Here is a 21,467-nt window from a genome sequence, read left to right as displayed (position 1 = left end):
ACAATTATTTGTTTTAGCTCATGCTCATTTGATTTAGCTATTTTGTCTCATCTGTTTAAGGAAATAGGTAGCTGATATATTGCACTTTTACCTTAGCGCTAGGTATACTCTTGGATGCTTGTTTTTGCAGAAAATGCACTAAAGACTTCTGGTGATTAGTAGTTTTCGTTCCCTACCTATGTTGAATACACTTATTGTAAGTCGCTTTGGATAAAAGCGTCTGCTAAATGACTGTAATGTAATGTAATGTAATGTAATGTGAGGGTATTAACTACCCTAGGAGACACGGGGAGAACGTGCAAACTCCACAAAGAAAGGCCCTTTCACCAACCCCACCTAGGGCACTGATGGCGCGGAGGAGAAGAGTCCTGGGGGGTGGGGCATGTTTTTTTATTTAGGCTTTAGGCTCATACACATTAAATTAGTTGAATTTTTCATATAAAAATGTTTAGTTTTTTTGTTTTTCATACATGTTTTACCTCACTATCTATACCAGGTTTACCCGTGCGATCGCCCGTGCGGTGAGCACACTAATAACTAGAAAAAGTGCTCCTCGGAGCACAGGTCTCCGCCAGGTCAGGTAGGTTATTGTGGCCTCCTGGTGGCACTATAATAGGCCAATGTTTAAAGGGTTACATTTGTTCTTAGGCCTTGCACGGCAATCGGACACAGCATTCATGGTTTGAGGCATTTTGTGCAAAAAAAAAAGTTTGCTAAATTAGACCTGCTGGTGGCGCTATAACAGGCCAATGTTAAAAGGGTGGCATTTGTTCCTCAACATAGTGTGAATGTGCGTGCAAAGTTTGACCGCAATCGGACAGTGCGTTCATGATTTGCGGAATTTTGTTCAAAACAATTGCCACTACTGCAAACTTTAGATGTCAATCTTAGCCAATGAGGATGGAATATGAAAAATCAAACACATCCGTCTTGATCACATGACTATGGAGATCATGTGTACCGATTTGCGTGAAATTTGGATAAAATCGGAAGAAGTAAAATAAAAAAAATAGTTTTACTTAAGTCGGCCTCCTGGTGGCGCTATAAAATGGAAATGTAAAAAATGGAGGGCAAAGGTTTTTCCTTGACCTCTAGGGAGTGCGCATACAAAGTTTTACACAGATCGGTGCAGTTATAGGTAAAAACACAAATCGGCCTGTTATAGCGCCACCATGAGGCTGATTAGAAAATTTTCAAGTGGAATTTCTTCCTCGGCATAGTGGAAATATGCGAGCAAAATTTCACGGAAATTGCATGCTGTGTTCATGATTTGAGGTATTTTGTTGAAAACGAAGCACTCCTGCAAACTTTCGAAGCCATTTTTAGCCAATCAGGATAGAATATGAAAAATCTGAAAGACCTGTTTCGTTACATGACTATAGAGATACTGTGTACCGATTTGCAAAATCTGTAGGAGTAATGTCAAAATATATGTTTTGCACAAATCTGCCTCCTGGTGGCGCTATAAAAGGCCCATGTGAAAAATGGGGCAGACGTTCGGAATTGGCATCCAGGGAGTCTGTGTGCACAGTTTCGCTGCGATCAAGCCAACGGTGGCGGAGATTAGCTGCTCACAGATGGACGGACGGACACACGGACGGACGGACGGGGTGGAAAACATACTCTCTCGCCATGCCTTTCGGCCTTTCGGAGACAATAATAGAGTATTACCTCTCTTCTTCTTGTGTCTCTCTGTCTTCTTCACAGTCACAGCAGCATATGTTACATCTTCACTCTGTCTGTCTGGTCCAGAGCCTGACACACACACACACACACACACACACACACACACACACACACACACACACACACACACACACACACACACACACACACACACACACACACACACACACACACAGTATCAGGGGGGAGTGTCCAACTCCTATTGTTGTAGATAAACAGAAAAAGGGCAAAGTAAAGGTCATTTCAGACGGGAAGCGGTCAACGCTCCTATGTAATTCATTTTCAATAAGAGTCGGGAGATTATTTGGGACACGCAGAGAAGTTGAGGGGCGGTGAGGCAGGCGGGCACGGTCCCGTAAATGTTTCGCGCTCGTTTGTGATGAGAGCTGGATTGTGGTGAGCTTTTGTTTTCCCCGCACCGCGCAGAAGGACTAAACAACAATGATCACGGCGCGATCACCGCTGATCTGAGCGGTAACACCCGCATGGACCGCTTCCTGTCTGTCACGACCCTAACACCTCCAACACCTGAAGTGAAGAACTGAACATTGTGGTTTTTAACAGAACGTTCAACACGAGGAGATAAAGTCTGCACAACACTATTACTCATAGACGGTGGGTGAGCCTGACAATTGGGAAGGCTAGGAGATCTGGCTTGAGGCTCGGGGGGGGGGGGGGGGGTCGGCTTTTGGGCGGATTTTGTTAGTTTCTTTTCGTTTTTTGGTTACTTTATTATTGTTATTTCAGTTTTAGGGTTAGGGTTATGTTATTTAATTCTTATTTTTGCCTGATTTTACTGATTTATTATCAAAACATTTACTAAATAATGCTGCACACATATATTATATATAATTTGCACAATTCCCAGAATATCCCAGCATAACATTTGGGAAGGCTTAGCCTACCCTAGCCTTCATTACCCGCCTCCTATGCTATTACTGTAAAAGCTCTGTTGTATTATATATTGCTATACGACAGAAATAAAAAATACAGCAGAGCTTTTGCAGTAAGAGGTGTGCAGACTTTATTTCCTCCTGTTGAACTGCTGTTTGTCCTTCACCTGGACACCATCTCTTTCATCAGTTAACACAATGTTACCTTTGTAATACTTTTTTTGCCCAGCGTTTGACCAGTTAGTGGTGGGTTTAAAAACATTTAGCTGTGAACTACTAAATGCATGCTCTGATGCAGACAATGGACGGTTCTCACTGTAATTACAGAGATCATTTCACAAAAAAATATTTGTATTATTTTCACTGGCCCCAGCGGGTAAGTGTCAGGTGTGTTCTGTTGGCCCAGACGGTTTAATAAGTACATCCTGGCCAGCGGGCCGTTATAATACTGTGAAATACTGTACTTATATTACTTATTCACACAATGTAAATCACTCATTGTTATCTTTTTTCTATTAATTTCATGAAGGAGCTTATCGACATCACATACTCTATACACACACACACACACACACACACACACACACGCACACTTAATATCATCTTCATTATGTGTGTCTGTCCTACAGCCTGGAACACACATTTAATATCATCAGATGATTCAGCTCCCACTAATGATAGATAATGAACAATAATTAAGTCCATCAAGGAGGTGATGTTGAATTATATGTTACATCTTTCTGTCAGTCCATCTGTTCATACAGTATCTCTATCAGTTATCAACAGATGAACATTAAACATGGTGTAAAGGTTGGTCTGTAGCTGAAAAGCACTGATACAACTTTCACACATTTGGACAGATTGGACAACAGGGGGCGTGGCCTCACTGGCCTGTTACCAAGGGCTCTGATACTGTGGGTGCCTCGGGGCTAAAGCACCCAGGAGAAATGACGAGCACCCATCACAAACTCATCACGAAAAAAGAAAAATAAATAAACTCCGACATCTGCACTTCATGGATTACATTTTTTAACCAAATTAACCAAATTAACCGCTTTAAAGTTCAAAAAGTAAAAATAAATTAGAGACCTGCATTTTCGCAAGCGCGCGCTACGCACGCACGTGGGCTGGCCGCGCACCCAATAACATGGCTTGGTTGAATGCTTGATTCTGATTGGTCAATCACTGAATTCAGTGGTGTGTTATTTCTGTATAATGACCAATGAGCTCAATAACAGACCTCAAACACTCAAAGCACCTGATTGGTTCAATTCAATGTGTCTAATCAAAGACTCAAAGCACCTGATTGGCTCATATCAACCTAAGCTGCTTGGTGTTATGCTGTTTCCAACATGGCCGCCATGTAAACAAGCAAACATGTCATTTATAACTAAACGTTGCTCTCAAGAATGTTTTTAAAACATTTGAAGTGAGAAATAGACGATGCAATAACCGACAAGTGATTCTATTTGATCCACTACACTTCATTGTTTATCATGGCAACCGTGTTTGCCCAGCACAACATTTATGGAACTGAATGAATTATTACATTTTATTTAGGTGTCAGGCCCATTTCTCATGGGATTATATGACACCTTTTCCGACAGTTACAATATTCAAAACATATTTTTTCATACACTGGTTACCGGTATTTCTGATCATATACAACAGATAATACCAAACAAAACAAAACATAACATAAGGTACATATCCCCTACTGGCTGTACAACACTTTTTTCCTGTGTGTGTGTGTGTGTGTGTGTGTGTGTGTGTGTGTGTGTGTGTGTGTGTGTGTGTGTGTGTGTGTGTGTGTGTACGTACCTTTGTATTTCTTCCACAGAAACAGACCAAGGATCATCAGAAGGATACAGACCACAGGGTAGACGTATGCAGACACAGAGGAAGAGGGAGGGTCTGGTTGGTCGTTGTCTTTGGAGGTTGAAGAATCTGAAGCACAATGAGACACACATTCCTCTTTAACACACATTTATAGAGCTGTGAATATCTTTTTAAATGTCAATCATTTAAATTAGACCCCTGCTACTGAGACTGGGAATCTAAGATAGACAATATGGATCAGACGGTAGGTTGTTCGGTAGCTTACATGTGGGGTGTAGCACTGCAGCTAGTGGGGCTTTTAAACTCTTAGTCTTGTAATTTATGTATTTATTTATTCATTGTCTCCACCAGGCCGGCAGAGCGAAGGCTGTGGATATGAGATTATAGCAGGTATTACTGGTGTTGACATGCATGCATTAACTGGAGAGAAAATATTCACATCGCAGCAACTCTACTACAGATTGTGTCCAGAACTAATATAAATCAGTACACATCATCTCTGTGGTCATGTGATCAACATGTATGAATCATCTTTTTCACATTCCATTCTGATTGGCTATGACAGAATTCTAAATGTTGCGGGCCATGGATAGGCAACCCGGCCTGGCTGGCAAAGACCTGCGCTCTAAGGAGCGAACGTTTCTAGTTCAGCATTACTTCACTATCTCACCTCTCACTTCCATCCAGCTCTCTGGTGACTCTCCACGGTCAGAGATGTCACACTTGTAGAATCCTTCATCAGACTTGTCAACATGGTGGATGGTCATCTGTCCTGTTACTGTAGACTCTGTGCTGATGAGGGATCCATTTAAATAGAAACCAGCTGGAAGGTCAGAGGATGGTTTAGCAGTTGTCTGGTCTCTGGACAGGCAGCGCAGTGTGACATCACTTCCCTCTGTCACAGGAAGTACAGGACTCTCCAGGATCACATCTCCATCTAGAACCAACATGTTGAGTTATGAACATCTATCGAACCAACATGTTGAGTTATGAAGATCTATAGAACCAACATGTTGAGTTAAGAACATCTATAGAACCAACATGTTGAGTTATGAACATCTATAGAACCAACATGTTGAGTTATGAACATCTATAGAACCAACATGTTGAGCTATGAACATCTATAGAACCAACATGTTGAGTTATGAACATCTATAGAACCAACATGTTGAGTTATGAACATCTATAGAACCAACATGTTGAGTTATGAACATCTATAGAACCAACATGTTGAGTTATGAACATCTATAGAACCAACATGTTGAGTTATGAACATCTATAGAACCAACATGTTGAGTTATGAACATCTATAGAACCAACATGTTGAGCTATGAACATCTATAGAACCAACATGTTGAGTTATGAACATCTATAAAACCAACATGTTGAGTTATGAACATCTATAGAACCAACATGTTGAGTTATGAACATCTATAGAACCAACATGTTGAGTTATGAACATCTATAGAACCAACATGTTGAGTTATGAACATCTATAGAACCAACATGTTGAGTTATGGACATCTATAGAACCAACATGTTGAGTTATGAACATCAATATAACCAACATGTTGAGTTATGAACATCTATAGAACCAATGTTGAGTTATGAACATCTAGAGAACCAACATGTTGAGTTATGAACATCTATAGAACCAACATGTTGAGTTATGAACATCTATAGAACCAACATGTTGAGTTATGAACATCTATAGAACCAACATGTTGAGTTATGAACATCTATAGAACCAACATGTTGAGTTATGAACATCTATAGAACCAACATGTTGAGTTATGAACATCTATAGAACCAACATGTTGAGTTATGATCATCTGTCATACACAGCTGTCATTCAGTCGTGCTGATATACAGTATAACACAATGACTTCCAGTGTGATGTTAAGTTTATACAATTCTGCTGTAAATAAATTGAGAACTCCACATGTCAAACATGGAATACATTTGTCCAGAACCACCATTTAATCCTCATTGACAGTATTTTAGTTGATTTTAGTACCTTTTCGGTTTTAATTATTTCTCGACTCTCTTAATTGTTTTTTAATAACTAAAAAAAATAATAAATACATAAAAAAATAAAATCAGGATGCATAACAGTAATAAAGAAAAAGAACAGATGTTCACAGACACACACTTCTATATTTTGCAGGGTGAAATAAAAAAATATTTATTGCACCCTGAAAGTACTGAGTGACTTTTTGAACTACATACAATACATTATTGTGTAGTCAGCAGTGTGTGAGCATCTGTTATTTTTCTTTAGTATAATTTTTCTCTCAGAACCTGCCTGATTCAGGGTTCTAATGTACACGTCTTTCTTCCTTTTCATGGGTCAGTAATACCCATGGATCAATGGTGACACTATAGGACTTATATTTAGGAATATGTTTAATTAAATTAAAATGATGATCAAATCTCTCATTGTCTTTGTGATAAATAAATAATAAACTCATTTTTGCCTGTCATATCAGATGTGTCTGAGGGAGGATAAAATGGCAGATAATCTCAGATAATTTAGGTTTTAAACTTAAAACATTCTTATTATCCACTTGACATTTTATTTTATTTTGACCTCTGCTAGTGAGACTGTGGGAATGTAAGATAGACAATATGGATCAGACTTGGTCGGTACATGTGGGGTGTAGCACTGCAGCTAATGGGCTTTTAGCTTTTCATATCCACTTGACTTGTCAAGGTTGACACAACAACACAATACTGCTAGAGTAGACATAGACACAATGTAACATATTGACTGGACCTAAACCTATATACAGTATGTGTTAACAATAATATGAATTATGTCTGTCTATACACTTCACTATATAGATGTAATTATATTGACTGTACCAGAGATCTTAATGTTGATGGACCGGCTGACTTCTGACTGAGACTCACACCAGTAAACTCCTCCATTATACAGGCTGATGGTACAGGAATCTCCTACACAATCACAATGAAAAGAAATAGGGTCAGTTAAAAGTTATCTATTGTATCAAACCACACCCAAACAAATTACAACTAGAAAAAGTGCTCCTCAGAGCACAGGTCTCCGCCAGGTCAGGTAGGTTATTGTGGGCCAGCAATGTTCGCAATTGGCCAATCAGGATGGAATATAAAAAAATTGGACAGAACCATCTTGATCACTTCACTATAGAGATAATGTGTACCGATTTGCATGATGTTTGGACAAAATAATATAAAGTAATATAAAAAAGAAAAGTGTTGCAAAAATCGGCCTACAAGTGGCGCTATAATAGGGCAATGTTAAAAGGCTGGCATTTGTTTCTCAACGTAGTGCAAATGTGCGTGCAAAGGTTCACCGCAATGGGGCGCTGCATGATTCATGATTTGCGGCATTTTGTTCAAAACGGGCCACTCCTGCAAACTTTAGATGTCAATCTTAGCCAATCAGGATGGAATATGGAAAGTCAAACAGATCCGTCTTTATCACATGACTATAGAGATCATGTGTACCGATTTGCGTGAAATTTGGATAACGTCTTTAGCCTTAATATCGAAAAATGGGTTTTACATAAGTCGGCCTCCTGGTGGCGCTATAAAAGGCAAATGTGAAAAATGCAGGGCAAAGGTTTTTCCTTGGCCTCTAGAGTGTGCATACAAAGTTTTACACAGATCGGTGTAGTTATAGGTAAAAACACAAATCGGCCTGTTATAGCGCCACCATGAGGCTGATTTGAAAATATTCAAGTGTCATTTCTTCCTCGGCATAGTGAAAATATGCATGCAGAATTTCACTGAGATTGCATGCTGTGTTCATGATTTCAGGCATTTTGTTCAAAACGGAACACTCCTGCAAACTTTGGAAGCCATTTTTAGCCAATCAGGATGAAATATGAAAAATCTGAAAGACTTGTTTCGTTTAATGTCTATAGAGATACTGTGTACCGATTTGCGTGATGTTTGGAAAAAATCTGTAGGAGTACTGTGAAAAAAATTGTTTTGCACAAATCGGCCTCCTGGTGGCGCTATAAAAGGCCCATGTGAAAAATTTGGGGCAGAGGTTCTGCTGTGGCATCCAGGCAGTGTGTCTGCACAGTTTCGCTGCGATCAAGCCAACGGTGCGGGAGATTAGCTGTCCACAGACAGAATGACGGACGGACGGACGGACGGACACGCGGACGGACGGACAGGGGGCAAAACATACTCTCTCGCCATGCCTTTCGGCCTGGCGGAGACAATGAATCGTTCTGTATAAAGCTCAATGCTTACCACACCATGGTAATGTTTGTTTGGTTCCACTGTCTATAGTATAGACTACAATATGATGTAATTCAGAGGTTCAATATGAACCTCTGAATGACATCATATTGTACAGACTACAATATGATGTCATTCAGAGGTTCTACAGATTACAATATGATGTCATTCAGAGGTTCTATAAACTACAATATGATGTCGTTCAGAGGTTCTACAGACTACAATATGATGTCATTCAGAGGTTCTATAAACTACAATATGATGTCATTCAGAGGTTCTACAGACTACAATATGATGTCATTCAGAGGTTCTATAAACTACAATATGATGTCATTCAGAGGTTCTATAAACTACAATATGATGTAATTCAGAGGTTCTATAAACTACAATATGATGTCATTCAGAGGTTCTATAAACTACAATATGATGTCATTCAGAGGTTCTATAAACTACAATATGATGTCATTCAGAGGTTCTATAAACTACAATATGATGTCATTCAGAGGTTCTATAAACTACAATATGATGTCATTCAGAGGTTCGGATGAGCATTCTCAGAACTTTTTTCAGCCCTCCCTCCATACCTTTAGTTCCCCAGTCAGTGCCACAGGTTCCATTCTTCCCAGTCTTACTGCTCACATTTCTTCTCACATTCCACCCCGGTACAGGCTTCTGCTCTTCCTCACAGCTCAGTGAGATGAACTCACCTCTAAAGAACTGTGATCCATCAGGACTGACTCTCAGAGACACTGGAAAGAAAGATAGAAAGAAAGAAAGAAAGAAAGAAAGAAAGAAAGAAGGAAAGAAGGAAAGAAGGAAAGATGGAAAGAAGGAAAGAAGGAAAGAAAGAAAGAAGGAAAGCAGGAAAGAAGGAAAGAAAGAAAGAAAGAAAGAAGGAAAGAAAGAAAGAAAGAAAGAAGGAAAGAAGGAAAGAAGGAAAGAAAGAAAGAAAGAAAGAACAATCTGTTATGAGGGTTTTATGTATCGTTTCCGCTGAATAGTTTATTTATTGTGTTTCCAGTTTTCTCTGGTACACCCTGTCTACCAGAGAAAACATATTTCTCTTTTTATTTTATTTTATAGTGAGCTCTTTCTCATCTGGGGTTTTAACCACCAGTAAAACCACACAAAGGACTTATGACAACAAAGCACAGTATTTCTGACCATGCATATGTGTGTCCGGACCTTATCTAGGTTCCTTGGTTTACACAGTTCTCACACTCTCTCGCACACCAGGTGCAATCACCGGGGCATTTAACAGACAGCAGGGTGACAGACGGCTCGAGGACCATTTCGGGCCATCACAATACATAATCACGTTATCATGATAAATTTACTTTTGATTTGCGGTACATAAGATACATAACTACACAGACTGCTGAATGGTTCTCCTCGACATGCTTAAAGCTAAAATAATGCCTTAAATTAATCACCCAGAAAGAATCACTAATTCTATGTATCAATATGATTGTAGCTACACAAGGACACGATTGCAGATCTATGTTTCTTATTTTAATACCTTAAACATTTGAATATCAAATTTTTAATGACCCAATATCATACAAATGATCCTGTGATCCTCTTGTTTTATAAATAGCCCCAGAGGAGGTGGACATAGAGGACCATGTCGTTTTTTATACAGGACACATGCTTGTTTCATAACCTTAAAGTTGTCCCAAAAAAAAGAGATGGTCCAATTGTGTCTTTTTGTCAATGATCTTCATGGCTCTCTGGTACAGCTGTTCTATGGGCTTAATTGTTGTAGTTCTGTAAACTATTGTCTCACAATACTTTACCCATATTGCAATACAGTTGTCTCACCTTTTGGTTGAACAGGTCCACAACAGATGAGGAGATACACCACTAGAGAGAGAGAGAGAGAGAGAGAGAGAGAGAGAGAGAGAGAGAGAGAGAGAGAGAGAGAGAGAGAGAGAGAGAGAGAGAGAGAGACTTTATGTGGTGAAAACCAGATGTGCCCAGGCAGTAACTACAGATTATTTAATCAATTCATTTGGTTCAGTTCAGTTGTCATTTTAAAGTTTATTAAGTGTTATTACGTTTATTTCAATAATCTTTCACTTTTCACAGTATATAAGTTCAATATCCAATTAGTGTCATGACTAGCAGACCTAAATGCAGATCAGAGTCAGAGAGTCAAAGTAAAGGTATTTATTCACTATAAGTGAAGGGGTTAGGGCATGGGAGGTGATGTGGAAGCATGCAGACATGTAACTCATGGTTCTCTGGCAGAGGGAAAGCTCATGAGTTACAGAAATGTAACTCATGGTTCTCTGGCAGAGGGAAAGCTCATGAGTTACAGACATGTAACTCATGGTTCTATGACAGAGGGAAAGGTCATGAGTTACAGACATGTAACTTGTACATGATGGTCTATACTATAATACATGCATGAGGAGGCGTGGCTTGACCTAGCTAAAATGGTGGTTGTGATGACTCATCGCTCTAATAAATAGCAGTGACCAATGAGGTATCTATGTGTATACTGTATATCGACAGTGTCTCAGGACGTAGAGTGGCTGCTTGGGAACCGGAAGGTTCCCGGTTCGATCCCGGGCTCCCCCAGAATTAGTGTCAAAGTGTCCTTGAGCAAGACACTGAACCTCTATTGCTCCTGATGAGCAGGTTGGTGCCTTCTGCATGGTTTCCTCTGCTGTCAGTGTGAATGGGTAATGTAATGCACATTGTAAAGCGTCTTAGATAAAGGCGCTATATAGATAATAATATAAATGCACCATTTACCATTTATTTTAGGGATGTCCCGATCCGATCACGTGATCGGGGCCGATCACGTCATTTTCAAAAGATCGGAATCGAAAAAAAATCTTAATATTTATTTTTATATTTTATTAATACAATCTTTTTATTATTGTATTTAACGTTACAAAACAAAAATGACAATGTTCACGTCTTAAAGTCATCATACAGCGTCATATGGAGAAGTGTTTTCCCTCGGTAAAACACCTAGTATGGAGAAGTCTCTCTCGTCTCTGTAACGTGCTGTATCTGCAGGCTGAAGCTCCCCCCCTCCCCCTCTCCTCCTTTCCACTCACACACACACACACGGTGGCCCCTTGACGTTGATAGAGGGAGACGCACGAAGGAGGAGTAGCACTGGTCGTCAACGTTGTAAAACATCTTGGATTAGATCAGAGTGATCAGAGTGATGCGTTTTCAACACAAATGCGCACATTATTGCCAGTCAGCTGTGTAACACTAGCAGGTGTGTGTGTGTGTGTGTGTGTGTGTGTGTGTGTGTGTGTGTGTGTGTGTGTGTGTGTGTGTGTGTGTGTGTGTGTGTGTGTGTGTGTGTGTGTTTAATATCCAACTGAATGTTTTCTGTAGTGTAGATATCAAGTAATTCCCTGTAGAGCAGGGGTCTTCAACAGGAGGTCGGGGACCCCTAGGGGGTTCTCAGAGTTACTACAGGGGGGTCTCCAAATCTTTGTGTGATAGGACCTTTTTCTTTTATTTACATTAACCACATGAATGTATGTGTCTTCATTTCTTTAATTGTCTCCGCCAGGCCGAAAGGCATGGTGAGAGAGTATGTTTTACCCCCTGTCACGCCCGTGTGTCCGTTTGTGTGTCCGTGTGTCCGTGTGTCCGTGTGTCCGTCCGTCCATCTGTCTGTGAACTGCTAATCTCAGGCACCGTTGGCCCGGTCGCTCCGAAACTGTGCACACACACTACCTGGATGCCAATTCAGAACCTCTGCCCCATTTTTTTCACATGGGCCTGTTATAGCGCCACCAGGAGGCCGATTTGTGCAAAACCCTTTTACTCCTACAGATTTTATCCAAATGTCATGCAAATCAGTACACAGTATCTCTATAGTCATGTGATCAACACGGATCTGTCCGATTGTCCATATTCCATCCTGATTGGCTAAGGTTGGCTTCCAAAGTTTGCAGGATTGGACAAAATGCCTCAAATCATGAACGCAGCTTCCGCTTTCCGTGCAATTTCACACGCAAATTCCCACTAGGCCGAGGAAGAAATGCCACCCTTTTCACATTGGCCTGTTATAGCGCCACCAACAGGTCTAATTTAGCAAAACACATTTTTGGAACAAAATAACTCAAATCATGAATGCAAGGTCCGATTGCCGTGAAAGGCCCAAGAATAAATGGCACCCTTTTCACATTGGCCTATTATAGAGCCACCAGGAGGCCATAATAACCTACCTAACCTGGCGGAGACCTGTGCTCCGAGGAGCACTTTTTCTAGTTAACATTTCTTTTGTTGGCAATAATTCAACTGTCAGCCAGTGTTTTGAGACATAGCCTTTTATTGCTACAAAATAAATGATACAAATAAATTCTACATGCATAAATAATAATTTAAAAATATTCTTTTAAATGAAAAGATCGGATCGGGATCGGCAGATACTCAAAATCAAAAGATCGGGATCGGATCGGGAGCAAAAAAAACGTGATCGGGACATCCCTAATTTATTTACTATCTATATCTACTTATGACTGGAAACCGGTGCACCAGAGCTTGTAGCCAAGCCTACACACACACACACACACACACACACACACACACACACACACACACACAAGTTAAGTTAGAAACCGGAAGTTCCGGTCCGTTTTTTCCTATAACATGGGAGTGGATGGGACTTCCGACTTCCGTACGACAACTTGACGTACATGTGTGGATGCACCCGATGTGTGTGCGCAAATGACTGGATAGACGGGCTCTAGACCACGTATGAAGAGTAAATGGGAAGCAGGCTTTGCAGAAAAGCCATGCTGCTGTCACGATGTTGTCATTCAAAGCAAGGTTCTCTAAACGCAGCTATAGCAGCTGATGCTGTAGAGTAGCTAAATAGTAATGTCTTTCTCCAAGAAAGGGAAACCAGGTTTTCAGAAAAGAAAACAAAGGAAGAGAACGAAGATTTATGGAAAACAACTCCTAACCAGGGATGAGCTGTAGGGGGGGGGGGGGGGGGGCTAAGAGGGGCGGCTCTGGAGCTATGGGGGCTGGGAGCTCCACATGCACACGCGAGCACGCATCGTCAGCAGCGAGCCGTCTTTAACACCTTAAACAATAGCCTCAACCTGGCTGCTTTGCATAACATGTGTTACATTGCTCTCACAATGAGAGACAGTCTCTGCACTGCAGAGTGTGAAAGGGTTAATTACTTAGCAGAGAACAAGAGCTGTAGCCTATCAGACACTCACAGGTTATCCCTGTCCGTTGTTGCAAGTTCTTATGACTGTTCATATGATTGTTTTAAAACCACTGTTTTGAAAGCAATGTAAGTCTTAAAAATAAAAAAAAGTTATTTAAGTAAAGACGAGTTGTCTGATTATTTTAAGTGCTTACGTGTGGGTGAGTCTATGTAAAGGGCTTTTATATAAAACTAAAAGGAAAATGAAATAATTAGTGGAATGAATGAAACAAAAATAAAATCAACAAATTAACAATGCAACTAAATAATAAGAAATATAATTACATTAAAATCACATGTTGAATACAGTATTTCAACAAAGTAAAGTAAAATTGGTTATTTGATCCAAAATGTTAAAAAATACAATATTTGGCAAGCAGTCTTGAAGGGATATTTCACCTTCAAACATGTTTGGGGTCATTTCAGGCTTTTGTGAATGAATCTTACAATCTTACAATGCGTTTGTATAGGAAGGGGGCGTGTCTGATAAAATGAATATCAAATATCTAAATACTGAATCAAGCATCTTAAAAAGTGTCTGGGGGTGAATCACAGAAGCCTGAAATGACCCCAAACATGTTTGAAAGTGAAATATCCCTTTAAGTGGAATGTATATATGATTAGAACATGATTGAGCATTTCACAATTAAGGTCTAATATTTCTGCAGTCGCTACAAATAGCAACAGAACCTTTATATCCAATCATTTTGACCATAAACAATAAGTTGAAGGGTCAGTTTAAGTCTGATAATCATGTACTGTGCATGTATAGCCTAATTTACATTACTTAAGACAACTTAAAAAATATGAAAAAATAAGTAACATCTTGGACAAAATAGCAAATGTTACATTGAGGTGCCACTCTTCTTGTATCCTTATATTGATGCTTGTTGCTAATTGTAAATAAGAGTGAAAAGTGTTCCAGGCAGAACAGTCAGCAGGGACCACCCCACATTATTTGTGATGAGCATAAAAAAAGAAAAAGAAAAGACGCAGTGGGCTCACAGTGAATGTGCCAGGGCCCACAGACACACAGACACAGACACAGACACAGACACACACACACACACACACACACACACACACACACACACACACACACACACACACACACACACACACACACACACACACACACACACACACACACACACACACACACACACACACACACACAGTCCTCATACAGACAAAGACAGACAAGTCACGCATAGACAAACACACATGGACACAAAGGGAAACGGTATGATTCCCCCTGATAGTAATCTGATACTTAAATCAATTCATTAACAATTATGTTTTATGAATTTAATTAGGTGTGCTGATACTCTTTCACTCCTTAATGTCTAATATCAAGCACCTTATGTCTAACCTCATGTACAATGTTTATACACCTTATGTCTAACCTCATGTACAATGTTTATACACCTTATGTCTAACCTCATGTACATACTTTAGGCTACCAGCTGGATTATACTGTGTAGATATCTTAGATTTTTGCCTCTACTGTGTCTTTTTCTCTGTGCTCTCCCTGCCCATTCCCCCCTTCTTTTCTTTTCTCTTTCTGAAAACAACAAAACGATGGAGCTTGTTTCACAAAAATAAATGTTTTACACCTTTAAACCTGTGATGCTAGTGAGATAATCTCAGGTCAATTAATGTTACATCTGGCCTGGAACGCTGGCGTAGCGGTCCGGGCACCTAGACTGCAATTCAGCCTGACAGCGCATCTAGGGTTCGAGTCCCGTTCACAACACTCTTTACTGCATGTCTCTCCTATCTCTTTACTGTCTGTCTCTACTGTAAACTATAAATAAAGGTAAAAAAAGACCCCCAAAAGTATCTTTACAAATATAAATAATGTTACATCTAAACCTCAGACGCAGTAATTTGCAGCCTGGACTTCACATTTTCTTTGATTAAAAACACTAAACCATCCTCCCAGCACTTAAATAACCTCATTGGTAACACAATAGGCATTTACAGTATGTCTCATTACAGCACATGTAAATGCAAATGAGTGTTAAGCAGAGTACAATAAGATAATAAATAAAGTACTCACATGCTGTTATACAGGTTGATGCAGATTTCATCTTGACAAACTGACTGACTGAGAGCAGAGCTGTGTGGTTTCATATATATAGACCCTCTGCTGCTGCATGGATGAACAATCTATTTCCTTTTTGGTAAGATGCTCAACCACACACACGGACACGCACACACACACACACACACACACACACACACACACACACACACACACACACACACACACACACACACACACACACACACACACACACACACACACACACACACACATTTTTATAATGAATTTTTTGATAAAAAATCGGTAAAATCAGGTAAAAATAAGAATTAAATAACATAACCCTAACCCAAATTTTTGCGCGCGCGCACGGGTCGGGGACGCATCAATTCCTGAACAGAACAGGCAATTTCCGTGAAATTTTGCACGTACATTCCCACTAGGTCGAGGAAGAATTGACACTTGAAAATGCTGAAATCAGCCTCATGGTGGCGCTATAACAGGCCGATTCGTGTTTCGGCCTGTGTGTTTCGTGTCGAGACCTGTGCTCAACAGTGTGCAGATGGGGGTCATACCTATGTTCCCCGGACCTATGTTCCCCCACTAAGGTAATAGGGTTAGGTTTAGGTTAGGTCCTATATTCCCCGCTCTCCTAGGAAAGCGGGGAACATAGAACCTGGGGAACATAGGTACGGTCCCGTGCAGATGTTTAGACAGTGTGCAGATATTTAGACAAAATCTGTAGGAGTACTTTTTTTTTGCAAAATGCGGCCTCCTGGTGGCGCTATAACAGGCCCATATGAAGACTTGGGGCAGAGGTTCTGCTCTGGCATCCAGAGAGTGTGTGTGCCATCAAGCCAGCGGTGATTAGCTGTACACAGACAGAATGACACACACACATACACACACACACACACACACACACACACACGGACGGACGGACGGACGGACGGACGGACGGACAGACAGGGTGCAAATCATACTCTCGCCATGCCTTTCGGCCTGGCAGAGACAATAAACAAGACATATCAACACTAGCATTAATACAGGTGTGGGGGGGGGGGGGGTCATTTCTGGTGGCAAGGGAGGACTTTTCTAGGACCAGTTACCAGTTACAAATTGCAGATCAGGTGCTCTTATGGTGGTTTTGAAGGAGGGTGAGGAGTCACACTTTATATGTCTGTCTGTCTGTCTGTCTGTCAGAGCTGTCCATCTGTACTTCACATACAGTACCGGTTGTCCTAACACGTGTACATGTCCATATACCCAACGACCAACTTCAAACTCACCATGTGTATCACAGAGGATCTGAGAGAGTGCTGCAGGATAAGGATAATTCCTTTTAACAGGACGTTCATGAAAGTCCTTGCGGGCTTGTTTCCAATGAGGGCCTGTGAGCAATTAGGGGTTAAGAGTCTTGCTCAGGGAAAATTTTCATTTCATCGACACATTTGCTGGTGTGGCCTGGAATCGTACCTGGGGCAACCAGGGCCTCTGGCTCCCTAGGCGGGCTCACTAACTCAGCTATGGCCGCCCCGCACTGAATGGGAAGTCAGTCTAATAAGTCGATAATATAATAGGGTCTAATATTATACGGCTGAAAAATGTATAAATAAGGTCAAGAAAGAAAGAAAGACAAAGCTTATTTACTAACTAATATATGTTAATGTTGTGGGTTGCCTGATGTCATATGTTATATGAATAACCTAACTTTAACCCATGTTATATGAATAACCTAACCCTCAACACTGACATCTAGTGGTATAATGTAAAACTTATAGACATATTACATCAGTTGGTAAATAATGTTGATAATGAATATGAATATATATTATATATATATAATATAATCATGATTAATTATATTCAGTTGGTTGTTCACCAGAGCACTTCAGACAACACTGTGAGATTATCAAAGGTACAATCTCATCTCTTAAATGTAGTGTAGTAGGTATTATAGAATGTGTATGTTTCTCCTATAGACAACAAAAATGCATAAAAGAATAAAATAGGATTTAACAGCAGAGCAACAGCGACATATACAAAGCAACACAAACTCATTAGGCATACACATACGACAAAACAAAAGGATCATCACTATATATATATGCAAAAAAGCATCAATATATATATATAAGCCATAACAGGAAGGCAAGTAGCTAAGGAGACGAAAAATGTGGGAGCACAAAGTTGCACTTTTGGTATAATGGTTTGTCCATTTTCTATTGTAACTCGTAGTGCAACTAGCGAGACTAAACTAAATTATTGATTCGCATTATTATTATTGATTCACATTATTATTCTCCAGCAGAGAGCGTGGTGTGGTAGAGGAGGTTTCCCTGAACGTGTGTGTATGTCAGAAATGCTGAGTCAAAGAGCTGTCTCCTGTCCAGTGTCCACTTTGTAAAGTCTATGCACTCCAGTGAACAGCATTTATCCATTTAGATGTTATTAAAACTGTTAAAAACTGTTTTTGTTACACATAAACATAATTCGTTTTGTCTAGCTTTCTTTTAAATGCTTAATTTAATTTTTAATGTGCAAATAAATCTTGTTTCAATCATTTCTTTTTACTCTAGAGGATACTCTTATTCTGAAGAGATCGTCCACCAGAAGTCTTATAGTTGATCACGGAACACAGCTCGAGGTTATACGAGGTTACAAACTCATGACAATCATCATGAATGAAAACGAAAGAGTTGAACTCAAGACAAGATGGCGTTTCAGTCAGTCTCACTGTTCTTCCCTGTCAGCGTTTTAAAGTAGCAATACCACAATATAAAAATCTGTTAAAAGTAAAAAGCCTGTGTTCAAAATGTATTATTGACATCAAAATACTCAAAGTACCAAAAGTAAAACTAGTAATGTTTGAAAATAGCAGATCTACAAGCCCACAACGTGTAGCAGTGTGGTTCATCATTAACCCTCCACACTCATTTAGTCCATGAGCCAGACAAGATTTCATTATCGAAAGAGTGGGCAAAACCATACCTATATTAAATTGTTCATAGGGATATCATAACTTTCCAGAATCAACATTGGAACATTGGACAAAGCCAGAGTCGACATTCTTATTTAATTTTGTTAAGATGTTGGAGTCGAAGGTTTTTAACGAGGGAATATTCAATATCTGGCACAATTTTTGGGCTCTGGCTCATGGACTAAATCACATGCAAAAGTGTCACTTTTCAGCTACAGTCACCTTTTTGAACCCAAATAGGGCAATTGTGTGACACCTGACCCGAAAGAAAACAACATGTTGTCACCTTTTTCACCTCGGGGCTGTTTGCATGCCGAATTTTCGTCACTCATCACCGTCTTACGACGGTGCATAAATGTACCTGTGGAAAGTAACTTTAAATGAATGCTTGTGAAGTAATCTTGTTTAATTATAGTTCTACAATATAAATATTAATTAATGGATTCTTTTAATGAATATTAATTCATATTTCCTGTTATTTGTTTGTTGGTTTTTGACAGTTTATATAAGTTTATAAAATGAACATTCACCCCTCTTCATAATGGCTTTGATTGATTGATTGATTGATTGATTGATTGATTGAATACTTTATTAGCAGTTTGCAACAAAAAAAAGCACATAAAGTACAGTTCAATACAAGGTCTGATAAGAGGATTTTAAACCTAAGAAAGCCTGTGGCTTGTTTGTGCTGTTTTAATTTTTTTTGCCTAATAAAATATTCAATCAATCAATCGATAAATCAATCCATTGGGGTCCTTTAGTTTGTACTCAATTGATAGAGACATTTAATGACAGACAAATATACAATACTATGTAAAACATCATATAAACATTTAGAAAACAAAAACAAGATAACAGTACACTCTCAGGTGGTGTATGAATGTATGTACATAATGGCAATGACTGCATCCTTCGCGAAGACCTGAAGGATGCAGCCATTGAAGGTCGAGATCATTTTTAAACATGCCAAACCTGTGCTAGTCGGTACCATATACAGACCTCCTAACCAGACTGATTTCTATGAAAGACTTGAGGAGTGTTTAGCTAAGGTGGAATATGCGGAGACGATACTTCTTGGTGACTTTAACACAGACATGCTCCGTAAGGAAGCGTCAGTGTATAAGTCATTCAAGGGGTTTTGTCATCAGCACTCATTCCACCAGCTGATCACTCAGCCCACAAGGCTGTCTGTTTCCACTCAAACTACCATAGATCTCATTCTAACAACGGACAAGGACAAAATCCTCAATAGTGGTGTTTCTACCTGTGGCATATCTGATCATAACATGATCTTCTGCACCAGAAAGAAACGTAAACCTAAGACCGGTTACCACAAATCAGTCACGATCAGAGACCTCAAAAACTATAAGAGTGAGGACTTATATCACAGGCTAGAGGAACAGGACTGGTCCGACGTACTAAACAGCACACAGGTAGACGAATCTTGGCTTGGTTTCAAAACCAAATTCATTCAAATTTTGGACAGTGTGGCTCCCATGAAAACCATCAGGGTCAATACCCGCTCGGTACCATGGATGAATTCGGACATCCTTACTGCCATGAAAGTCAGAAACAAAAAGTGTTCTGAGTTTCATAAAGGTAGGATCAAACTCGCCAAATGTTTTAACAAAGGTCTCGAATCCCACGTAGCTAAACTTGAAAAAGAAAAAAACAAGCTAAGAAACAAGGTTAATGGCATGCTCCTATTAGCAGAAAAAACCTTCCTCGATGACAAAATTGAGGAAAATCAAAGCAAACCACGAGAGCTTTGGAAGCTATTCAACAACCTACTAGGCTGCAGCAAGAAATTGAAAACCAGGTTTACAAACATAAGCCTCAAGGTGAATGACACTCTCACCACATCCAAACATGAAGTGAGTAAAATCCTCAACATATTCTTCACGACCATAACCTCAGATTTCGTTGAAAAACTACCCCCTCACTCTGTTGACTCATTTTACGAAAAACAGGGTGTACGCAAAGATGATTTTAAACTCTCCCCTGTGAAAACAGAAGAGGCAAAAATTGAGTGCTCTTCATCAACACAGAGCCACAGGCCTCGACAATATCCCCGCCAAATTTCTAAAAGACTCAGCCGCCTCCATTGCTCCAATCATTACCCACATAATAAACCTCTCCATCATACAGGGACGGGTCCCTAACGATTTAAAAAAAGCAAGGGTGACCCCTCTGTACAAAAAAGGAAACAAATTAGACCCTGGCAACTACCGCCCTATTTCTATTCTTAGCTCCATCTCGAAAGTCATGGAAAAAATAGTCTATGAACAGGTCGATAAGTATCTTGCCGAGAAAAATCTAATCTACAAATTCCAATCTGGTTTCAGAACAAACCACTCCACTGACACATGCCTTCTCTATTTGAACGACTCTATCAAACAAGATGTCGACAAGGGCAAATATTGCGGCATGGTCATGCTGGACCTCCAGAAGGCCTTTGACACCGTTAATCACCCAATCATGATCAATAAGCTCAAAGCAATAGGTTTTGATGATACGTCAGTGAACTGGATGAGATCCTACCTGGAAGGGAGGGAGCAAGTGGTGGAAGTAAACGGCACCCAGTCC

General features: G+C 39.9%; 1 protein-coding gene across 1 annotated transcript in view; it reads right to left on the bottom strand.

Annotated features, from left to right (window-relative positions):
- The window catches only part of LOC308100014 (uncharacterized protein), a gene marked incomplete at its 5' end in the record, with an annotated part of 136,849 nt that overhangs the window by 31,076 nt on the left and 84,306 nt on the right, over positions 1–21,467 (bottom strand). Inside the window, 3 exons of the mRNA XM_080448914.1 lie at positions 1,672–1,755; positions 4,401–4,526; positions 5,089–5,355. Of these exons, the coding sequence (XP_080305040.1) occupies positions 1,672–1,755; positions 4,401–4,526; positions 5,089–5,355 (477 nt within the window). The remainder of the gene's footprint in view (positions 1–1,671; positions 1,756–4,400; positions 4,527–5,088; positions 5,356–21,467) is intronic.

Source organism: Gymnoscopelus braueri (assembly GCF_963280865.1).
Source record: "Gymnoscopelus braueri genome assembly, chromosome: 14".
In the NCBI taxonomy this organism is placed as follows: Eukaryota; Metazoa; Chordata; class Actinopteri; order Myctophiformes; family Myctophidae; genus Gymnoscopelus; species Gymnoscopelus braueri.
The sequence above is the reverse complement of the archived record's forward strand: the minus strand, read 5'-3'. Positions and strand labels throughout refer to the sequence as shown.